Genomic DNA, 11,249 nt, shown 5'->3' with positions numbered 1-11,249 from the left:
TATCCTTGAATTTCGGACATGCATAAAGCGGATGATCGTTCTTGCAGAAGGGGCAAGAAGACACCAGTTTAGGCTTCGCTTCAACGAAATTGTGCGTCCTGACATTGGGACCCGTAGAATGGGGTTGCGTCATAAGTAACACACGGATTCTTTTCTCTAAAAAGGCGGTCAACTGCTCGAGTCTCGGTAGTACGCGCGAATCTCCTAACGAATTTTCCCAGTCACGCCTAGTGGCGGTATCAAACCTTCTAACGGCTAGATGAACTACCAGGAAGTCGACTTCCTCTACGGGGCATTTGAGTTTCTTCAGAGCGGCCAGCGATTGGACGACCTCCGCTTTCCCCTTTTTTAGAGAGTCTATTTTATCGTGATGCACAGACGGCAGGTCACAAAGTCTGTCTAACTGTACCGAGACCAGCACACGGAGATGCGCGTACTCGGAGACTAGGGATGCCCAGGCTATATCGAAGTTCGCGTCGCAAATCTCGAGGTGCTCGATAAGATCCTTTGGTTCTCCCCTCAAACAGGCATCAAGGTACTGCATCTTCTGCGCCTTCGAAAGGTGCTGTACGTTCTTGACGGCCGCGCAGAACGCGTCAGAGAAATGGGGCCACTTCTTAAAATCCCCATTGAAGGTGGGCAAGTCCAACTTCGGAAGTTTGATAGTGGCCGAAGGGCCAGGTTGAGGGAGCAAATGTTCCGCGGTAGAATTGTGCCCCCCAATGGGCGATAAAGGAGTGGGAGCTATAAGAGCCAGCTGATCATTCAAGTAATCGAAGGCCTCAAGGTAGTTTTCTGAAGCGACGCTAATTTTATCCTCTGCAAAATAACCGTAATTGATTTGCTCAGAAGAAGGAACAGAAGAAACGATACAACCGTGGAAATTCTGAACCTGTTCCCACAGCGTAGTCAGCATGCTTAAACGGCCGCGAAGGAATGTTGTGGTAAAATTCCCTTGGCATTTCATCTTAACATTTCTTACGAAATTCGAAAGTATTGTCAATTTGAGCGTTTGTTCCGCGAACATCGCGGCAACAGGATTCGAAACGGTAGAGACAGAGGTCATGTTGGTAAACTCGAGCGCGAGTGTACACAGCAATGACCGGACACAGTGCCGATTAAATTGAACAAAGGACCGTTTAATAACCGTTTATACGACTAACGCGTGTATCTCACGTAATTCCGATTAGGATTTGACTAAAATCCGGCGCGAAGGACCATAAAATGTGCCGTGGAGGGCGTGGCACACATAATGCTGGGGAAGGATAGTCGTGAAGTCGGGAAAATCACGCGAGACCTGTTGGTTTTACAAACACACAGAGTACCCGGCAAGGGGGTACAGCTTTTATTTAAAGCAAAGCAGCTGCGAAGCGTATAGTCGCCGGCATACATACAGTCACGCAGTACCAATAAAAATACAAAATAGCGTAAACTCAAAACGGCCATATGGTAAATTAACAAATCAATTTCGCGTACAAATCAGAGCCGCGCTACAGGGAGCCGACAAGAGACGGGAAGCAGCCTTGATAGAACGGGAAAGAATTCCCAACCGCGGAGAAATCCCGAGACGAAACACACGTGCTCGGGATTCTTTGGTAAGAAATTCGGTGTTCCTTCGAACGGGGGCCTCGGATACCACGAGACTAATCCCTAAAAGGAACACAGAAGCACCGGACCCACGAGAGGAAAAGGAAGAGCGACGTCCGAATTGGCCTCGGAATGCCACGAGACAAATTCAGATTAGGCCAAAAAGAAGGCTGCAGAACAGCAGGAGCTAACAGGCAGCTGAGTTTGAGCCCCGTTTGGAATAACGCACAGAACAGGACTGATCAGTCCGCTCGCTCCCGTCGCAGGTCGGCTCGGTGCGCACTGGGGGAGGGCCAAGCGTCTCGCGGAGGAGGGGGCGCAACGCGTCGTCGACCGGATCAGAGGGATGGGGATGACGGTGGCGGTCCATAAGATCGAGGTGATAGCGTTCCATTCACCTCGGCAGGATCCGCCACCCCCTCTGATCCGCGTGGGTGAGGCTAATATCGAGGTGAAGCCCCAGATGAGGTATCTGGGGCTGATCCTCGATAGCCACTGGCGCTTCGAGGAGCATTTCCGCTGCCTGGTCCCCCGGCTGGAGAGGATGGTCGGGGCTTTGGGCCGGATTCTGCCCAACCTGGGGGGCCCGGCGGGCCGAGTTCGCCGCCTCTATGTGGCAATGGTTCAGTCGGTGGTCCTATACGGGGCCCCCGTCTGGGCGGACGACCTGGCGGCCTCCCGGCGCGGCATGACTATGCTGCGTCGGGTGCAGAGGCGGATGGCTCTAAGGGTCGTCCGCGGGTACCGGACCGTGTCACATGAGGCGGCGACGGTTCTTGCGGGGATGCCGCCCATGGATCTCCTCGCGCGGTCGCACGCGATGATGTATCGTCACCGCGTCGACCGTCGCGCGGGGGTGGGGGCGGTCCCGGGTGTGCAGGAACCTGCTTGGGGCGAGTTGAAGCGCCAGGCCCGGCAGTCCGTGGTGCACGCGTGGCAAGAGCGGTTGGCTCTGCCTACCGCGGGGCACCGGACAGTCGGGGCTGTTCGGCCACTCCTATGTGAGTGGCTGGACAGAGGCCATGGAAGCCTCACTTACAGGATGGCACAGGTGTTCTCGGGGCATGGCAGCTTCGGGAGATACCTGTGCCGGATAGGGAAGGAGCCGACGGCGCGTTGCTGCCATTGTGACGCTGAGCAGGACACGGCGGAACATACCCTCGAGGTATGCGCTGCATGGGAGGGTGAACGCCGTGTCCTGATCGGCGTCATCGGGCGGGATGTCTCGCTGCCGGGCATGGTGCGCGCCATGCTCGGCAGCGAGGAGAAGTGGAGGGCCGTGGCCTCCTTCTGCGAAATCGTAATGTTGCAGAAGGAGACCGCGGGAAGGGAGCGCGAGCGTCAGCGGCGTGCTGAAGCTCGCGCTCGTTTGGTGGCGAGAGAGCGTCGCCTGGGCGTCAGGCGACGCGGGCGGCCCCCTCGGCGTGGCGCATGACCCAGGCTGGGAGGGGGGTCCTGATAGGAGCCCCCTCCCGCCAGGCGGGCGTAGGGTCGGACCGGATGGGGTGGCAGTGCCTCCTGTCCGGGTCCCGGCGCACGGAGCGGCACCCTCGGTGGCCTGGTGCGGCCATGAGCTGCCGGCCTCCGAGGGGTAGAAAAGGGGTCGCGGCGGTTGCGAGTTGGGGCTCGCAGCCGCCACTAGACGCGGCCCCGGGACGGATGGCGGCAGGACGATGTGACCTCGTCCTGCCGCTATGAGACAGGGCGATTACCGGGGGGACCGTTTGTCCCCCCGCGGGTGGGCGCAAAGCGCGGGCACGGGGAGGATACCGGAAGTATACTTCGAGCGATTCCCGGTATCCTCCCAAATCGTGCGGAAGGGTCACCGTGGGGTTTTTAGTGGGTAGGTCCCGCGCCCGTTATAATGGGCGCGGGGAATCCCACACACCCCTCCCGCCTCTCCCCAAAGAGGTGGGAGGGAGTCTTTCGAAGATTTTCCCCACGAAAAAAAAAGGTCGGCTCGGTGCCTGTGACAGCGCATGCGAGGTCACATACGGGGGAACGTTTCGAAGCTAGCCTCCTTGGTTGCCGATCGCCTCTCTCCCCACCAGAGCCGGCAGCTCTGACGCACTCGGAAGAGAGAGAACACTCTCGCGAAACGCAAATCACTGACACTTCTCTCACTTTATCACAGGAGAACCGTTGATCGGTTTGAACACTCACTAACTAACTGCAAACCAACTAACTAACTAACTAACTGACAAAGTAATTAATTTACTGCAAACTATCAAACTAACTGCAAACTAACTAACTAACTGCAAACTAAGTAACTAACTGCACACAATCTAACTAACTGCACACTAACTAACTAACTGAAAACTAACTAACTAACCGACAAACTAACTAACTATCTGCAAACTAACTGACTAATTTACAATTTAACTAACTAACTGCAAACTATCTAAATAACGGCAAAATATCTAACTAACTGGCAAACTAAGAAATTCACACCAAACTAACTAACTAACTGACAAGCTATCTAATTAACTGCAAACAAACCATCTAGCTTACAAACTAACTTACTAACCGACAAACTAACTAACGGAAAACTAACTAACTAACTGACAAACTAACTTACTAACTGACAAACTAACTAACTAACTGACAATCAAGCTAATATACTGCAAACTAACTAACTAACTTACAAACTAACTATTATAATGCAAACTAACTAACAAACTGACAAACTAACTATCTATCTGACGAGCTAACTAACTGACTGACAAACTAACTAAACAACTGCAAACTGTCTAACTAACTGCAAACTAACTAACTAACTGCAAACAATCTAACTAACTGCAAAGTAACTAACTAACTGCAAACTAACTAACTAACTGACAAACTAAACTAACTAACTGCAAACAAACTAACTAACTTACAAAAGTAACTAATATAATGCAAACTAACTAACTAACTGACAAACTAACTAACTAACTGACAAACTATCTAACTAACTGCAAACTAACTAACTAACTGCAAACTAACTAACTAACTGACAAACTAACTAACTAACTGCAAACTAACTAAATAACTGCAAAATACTAACTAACTGCAAACTAACTAACTAACTGACAAACTAACTATCTAACTGACAAACTAACTAATACTGCAAACTATCTAACTAAATGCAAACTAGCTAACTATCTGCAAACTAACTACTACTGCAAACAATCTAACTAACTGCAAACAATCTAACTAACTGCAATCTAACGAACTAACTGTCAAACTAACTAACTAACTGACAAACTAACTATCTAACTGATAAACTAACTAACTAACTGACAAACTAACTAACCGACTGCAAACTAACTAACTAACTGCACAAACTAACTAACTAACTGCAAACTAACTAATCTAACTGCAAACTAACTAACTAACTGCAAACAATCTAACTAACTGCAAACTAACTAACTAACTGCAAACAATCTAACTAACTGCAAACTAACTAACTAACTGCAAACAAATCTAACTAACTGCAAACTAACTAACTAACTGACAAACTACTAACTAACTGCAAACTATCTAACTAAATGCAAACTAGCTAACTAACTGCAAACTAACTAACTAACTGACAAACTAACAAACTAACTATCTAAGTGACAATCTAAGAAATTTACACCAAACTAACTAACTAACTGACAAACTAACTAACTAACAGCAATCTAACTAACTGACTAACTGACAAAATAACCAATTTACTGCAAACTATCTAACAAACTGCAATCAAGCTAAATAACTGACGAACTAACTAATAGAATGCAAACTCACTACCTAACTGCAAACCAACTACCTTACTAACTAACTGACAAAGTGACTAATTTACTGCAAACTATCTAACTAACTGCAAACTAACTAACTAACTACAAAAAACTAATTATCTAACAGTCAAATTAACTTATTTAATGCAAACTACCTTATTAACTGACAAACTAACTAACTAACTGCAATCTAACTATGGAACTGACAAACTAACTAACTAACTGCAAACTAACTACTAATTTACAATCTAACTAACTAACTGTAACAATCCTGTTTAAATATCGCGTGAGTCGGAGACAGAAAAACTCGGCCGCGATTCCCGTATCTATCATGAATTCGCGTAATTTTAGAAGGTTCTGCTGACGAAGAATTTTTTCATCGTCAGTTCAGTATACCGCGGCCGTTTACGTGTTTTTGCTAGTCAGCTTCACTGGAATTCTGGATTCGTAGAATAAATTCCAGAAATCGTGTTGTTAGCGCCGAGAGAGAGAGTGAAGAATCGATTTATCGAATCGAGATCGACGGCCGAAACGCGGCAGCGCCGCATCGTGTCCATGTAGCGCGTAGCCGCCCGGGCTCAGAAGCGTGTTTTGTCGCTACGCGGTTCTGCGCTTGCGCGACGGAGCCCAGCCGGGGCCGTCGCTGCTTGCAGATCGTCACGGTCCAGTACTGAGCCGTCGACGATCGGGAGCAGACCTGTTAGCGATCTCGCTCCGTTTTCTCGCACGAGCTCCGAAGAGTCGAAGCCTTCAGCTCACTCTTTGTTAATACGCGGACAGCAAATAGATTCATTCAAGGAAAATCTCGTCAAAGCGACTTGAGATTTTCCCACGAAAATAAAGGACAACCTGCCTGTCGTTGCAGCGATCGCAGGGCACGCCGCGCGTGATGCGATCGTAGACGCAGGATTGTGATTGAACGTTGCAATTCGTTGCCGCGACTGCGACGTTAGGGACTCGGTGTTCAGCACCTTGAGACCTTTCCAAGTGAATACGTTTAGAGCCACTGTAACGGAAATATCGATATACTGATATTTCCTGGTGGTGGTTCACCGATCGAAGGGAACGAAGAACCCACTCGGACCACCCGTCTGGTGTACCACATAGAGTGCACCGACCGGTGGAGTGGTAGTTTCGACCACCCGTTCAAGCCGTACGGCGTAGGTGCAACCGGAAGGTAGATACCCAGGTATTGGTATCCCTTCGCTGTGTTCACCGTGCACCGGGCTTTAGAGAATACGCTCCAGTGATCCAGTCGTGAGGTGACAAGGTAGAGCACAAGCGACCACTGTGAGCAAAGGGGTTCGAAGCACCGTCCTTCCACCGCTACACCCACTACCAGTTGTGAGTTAACCACACTGGGCTGTGACCGTAGGGTGGTTAGTGATTGCAAAGGACGTCGCCCTAATTCGGCGAGCCGCAGGCCAGTTCCTCGTAAAGAGATCCGCCGACGAGGGAACCACGGCGGGCTGCCGGGCGTTTCCTTCAGGATAAGGTAACGCTGTCGAGGCAGGTGCGTGGGTAGGCCGCAGGCCGTTCCTGAGGAACCGCCGACGAGGTACCCGTACCAGGACGAAGCGTCCTCTTGCGTGGGTGGCGTCCGAACGTCACCCGCACGGTGAGCGTGTTCGCGGGATATACCCATTTCGAGCCTTACAACCTCCATTTGGTTTCCCGTCCGTGGCATTGCTGAGCGAACCCGGTAGAACGAAGGACAATCTCGTCTACCCGGTTACGTGCGTCGGTGAGATCGTAGCGAGCGAATTTCACTGACCAAAACAAAACAATACAGTCCACTTGTTTCTGTGCCAAATCGGCAGTTAACTCTCCTTCGAGCACACCATACGGTCGCTTGGAGCGAGAGATAAACAGCTGACGAGCGCGTTAACATAATAGCTGTCCGCAAATAATTATACTTCTTGTATAATTTTTGTTACAGAAGACCTTAGAAGGAAAGGAAGAGAGGAGACGCGGCCGAAGGGTCTGAGCCGTCGTCCCTGTCAATTTCTTTTGTTCGGTTAAGTTTTTTGTAATTTGTATTTCTTGATTTATGTTTTCGTAATAAAAAAGTTAATTGAAAACTTGTACCAATTCTCTCTACCCAATCTTCTCCCTCGTCCGGAACCATACAGTTAGAGCCCCTGAGTGCTCTAACAAATCCAAATAACTGCAAAATATCTAACTATCTGCAAACTAACTAACTAACTGCAAACTAACTAACTAACTGACAAACTAACTAACTAACTGACAAACTAAGAAATTTACACCAAACTAACTAACTAACTGACAAACTAACTAACTAACAGCAATCTAAACTAACTGACTAACTGACAAAATAACCAATGTACGGCAAACTATCTAACAAACTGCAATCTAGCTAAATAACTGACGAACTAACTAATATAATGCAAACTCACTAACTAACTGCAAACCAACTAACTAACTAACTTAGTGACAAAGTAACTAATTTACTGCAAACTATCTAACTGAACCGTCCTAGCAATCGCAATTTTATTAAAGTGAGTTGTAAGGTCACTTCCGCGAATTCCGCGACGATGTAATGGGACGGAAGGACTGTGAAGAACCTTATTGAACACAATCTAATTTTATTTATGATAACAATAACACTTATAATAATAACTAGTAATTTAAACCCTGTGTAAATGATATGTTCGGGTTGAGAGAGTGATGTCGTTTCGAATCTGATTTTTTGATGAAGACTGCCTGCGCGGAGTCTGTCGGTGGTATTTAAAGATGAAAATTCCGTTGGAATGGGAGTCAAAATTTGGGGGGGTGTCTTCTAACCGAGGATCCGCCTCCGTACTTGGAGGTATTTATTTTGAGTTTAAGGATTGAACCTGGGCTGGCCTTGGTACGGGCGGAAATGACGGTCGAGCCCAGGTGATGACCACCGGTGGAGACGTACGCAATAGAGTCGTAGGTTCGCTGGATTTGTAAATCATACTTGCAAGGCCGTAAGAACCGTAAAAGAGAAAGTTTCTGTGAGTTCCAAAAAATAATCTTAAAAGGGGACTGATGCGACATCGACTGACGTACGAGTTTATTGCTGGTACGTGCTTTAAGGAGTTTAGAATTTTGCGGCACAATGGGGACTTTCCGAAGCTGTGAAGGTTTGGAACTGGACATGCCGGCCCCCGTTGAACCGTTGGTTCAATTTGATAAACTATGTTACGAAGTGGTACAGAAAAAGAATACAATAGTTTCGCGTGCGGAGCATGTACAAGGTAGATAATGATATTGTAATTAAATCTTATCTTCTAGGGGTAATGGGGCTAAGCTTCGAATATTTCGAACTATGGTTGAAGTCGAGGTTCGAACAGTGACCGTTCGAACGACCCCATCACGACCGGGGTGAATGGTGACCACCCTGGCGAGTTTCCATTGAAGGCGTGGTAAGTTGTCGTCTCGGACGATGATCAGTGTACCTTCCTTGATGGGGTGTGTGCCGTGGGTCCATTTCTGTCGTACGGTTAGCTGATTCAGGTACCCCTTATGCCAGCGAGCCCAGAAATCGCGTCGTACCTTCTGTATGTGTTGCCATGTAGAGAGACGATTCTGTGGTATGGATCTGAAATCAAATTCTTGGATGTCGGTTAGTGGTGCTCCTATTAAGAAATGACCCGGTGTTAAGGCGGGCAGGTCCGTAGGATCGGAGGAGAGAGGCGTTAATGGTCGTGAGTTGAGGACTGCCTCGATTTGAACGACGAAAGTGGTGAGTTCTTCGAAGGTGAATAATTTTTGTCCGACTACTCTTTTGAGGTGATGCTTCATGGACTTCACTGCGGCTTCCCATAATCCTCCGAAATTTGGAGAGTGGGGAGGATTGAATGTCCATTGTATTCCTTCGTCGGACGAGAAATTATTCACTTTCTCTTGATGTATGGTGGAGTTCATTAGCAGATGTAGTTCACGTAGTTCGTTATGGGCTCCGATGAAATTTGACCCGTTGTCCGAGTAAATATGGCTGCATTTGCCTCTTCGGGCGATGAAACGGCGCAGAGCAGCGATGAAACCTTCCGTAGTCATATCGCTGACTAACTCCAAATGTACCGCCTTAGTTGCCAAACATACAAACACTGCGACGTAAGTTTTTAGTTTGTTTCGGTTTCTGTATTTTTTCTCCTTAATGTAAAATGGGCCGCAATAATCGATACCCACGCAGGTGAATGGACGGGTTTCCGTAATTCTGGTGGGTGGTAAGTCACCCATGATGTACTGGCTGCGCGGAGGATCGACTCGAAAACATTTAATGCAGGTGCGGATCATCTTTCGGACTTGGTTCCGTCCGTCTAATGGCCAGTATTTTTGCCGGATGTTGTGTAATGTGGATAACGCCCCTGTATGTAGATTCTGGAGATGGTATTGTTTAATTATGATGGTGGTGACATGATGCGATTTTGGCAGGATTGTTGGATGTTTCTGATTGTAATTTAAATTAGAGTGCCTCAATCTGCCTCCGACCCGTAGTAGACCTTCCACGTCGATGAATGGGGACAGTGTTGCCAGTCTGCTCCGTTTGTCCACCGTTCCCTTGTTGCGCAGATCGTGGATCTCCTGGTGAAAGATGGTTTCTTGCAATAGTTTGATGATTCTGTTGTGCGCGTTCGTTAATTCTTCCAACTGTAGGTTCCCCTTGAACCTTCCGAATTGTCTGAAGCGGAGGCAGTAAGCTGTAATTCGGATTAGTTGGTTGAAATTGGAGTATCGATGCAAGATTTCGTTTGGTGTGGCAGCAGTGAATAGGCAGACTCTTTCTCGTCTTTCGGGGAGGTTGTCGATTTGTTGTAGCTGAAAATTGGGCCAATTTGTTTCGTTCTCGGTGATCCAAGAAGGGCCGTCCTGCCATATCGACTGCTCCATGAAGTCCCTTGGCAGTTGTCCCCTTGAGATGATGTCTGCAGGATTATCTTCGGAGGGCACATGTCGCCAGTTGGATGTAACTGTGGTTTCTTGGATTTCTGCTACGCGATTTGCTACAAAGGTTTTTAAAGCGGTCGGTTCTGTGCGTATCCAATGCAGTGTGATGGTAGAGTCGGTCCAGAATACGGTCCTGTGAATTTTTAGATCCGTGGCGTGCACGACGGTACGGTATAGTTTGGCCAGTAGTAAAGCGCTGCACAATTCTAAGCGTGGGATTGAGACTACCTTCAGCGGAGCTACCTTATATTTTGCGCAGAGGAGTTTGCATTCTGTCTGTTGCTGGTTTGAAACTCGCAAATAGATGCAGGCGCCGTAGGCTTTCTCACTCGCATCACAGAAGCCATGCAGTTGGACTTCGTCGGTGTTGGTCAACACGGTTTTTCGGGGAAACGTCATGTTGTTGAGTAGGTTTAATTCAGAGCAGAACATGGACCATGTAGTGTGGATGTGGGCCGGCACTGATTCATCCCAATTCAACTTTAAGAGCCATAATTGTTGTAAAAGGATCTTGGCAATGATGATGACCGGACCCAGCAGCCCGAGCGGGTCAATAATCTTGGATATTTCGGATAAAATGGATCGTTTTGTTGTTTTTTGTGTGGTGGATATCGGTTTGACTGAATGAACAATGGAGTCGTTTCGTGGATCCCATGAAATACCTAATGTTTTTAATGTGGTGTCCTCGCCAGAATGAAATGACAAATTTATCGTACCGTCTGGCAGATCATTTAATAATGAGATGTCGTTTGATGCCCATTACCTGATATGAAATCCGCCGCGTTTGAGCAGTTCGATGATATCGTCTCGCAGTTGTCTCGTTTCGTCGCGACCTTGAGTGCCAGTGATCAGGTCGTCCACATAAAAGTCTCGTTTTGTGATTTTTGCTGCTATTGGAAAGTGTTCCCTTTCGTCGTCTGCTAATTGTTGTATGCAGCGAATTGCAGGGAATGGGGCTGCAGATAA

At 47.8% G+C, this 11,249-nt stretch overlaps 1 protein-coding gene across 1 annotated transcript; it reads right to left on the bottom strand.

Moving 5' to 3' along the window:
* Window positions 1–245: 245 nt before the first annotated feature.
* Window positions 246–10,682, bottom strand: LOC122404341 (the record flags this gene model as incomplete). Its single annotated transcript, XM_043408276.1, has 2 exons — window positions 8,792–10,682; window positions 246–819 (listed from the first exon to the last, which is right to left on the bottom strand). Coding segments are annotated over exons 1-2 (2,465 nt in total), but the record flags the coding sequence as incomplete, so codon positions are not given.
* Between the last annotated feature and the right edge of the window lie 567 nt (window positions 10,683–11,249).

Source organism: Colletes gigas, unplaced genomic scaffold, assembly GCF_013123115.1.
Source record: "Colletes gigas isolate AHSC1104 unplaced genomic scaffold, ASM1312311v1 Colletes_gigas_Sc00201, whole genome shotgun sequence".
Taxonomy (NCBI): domain Eukaryota; kingdom Metazoa; phylum Arthropoda; class Insecta; order Hymenoptera; family Colletidae; genus Colletes; species Colletes gigas.
Note: the sequence above shows the minus strand (reverse complement) of the source record. Positions and strands in the feature narration are given on the sequence as shown.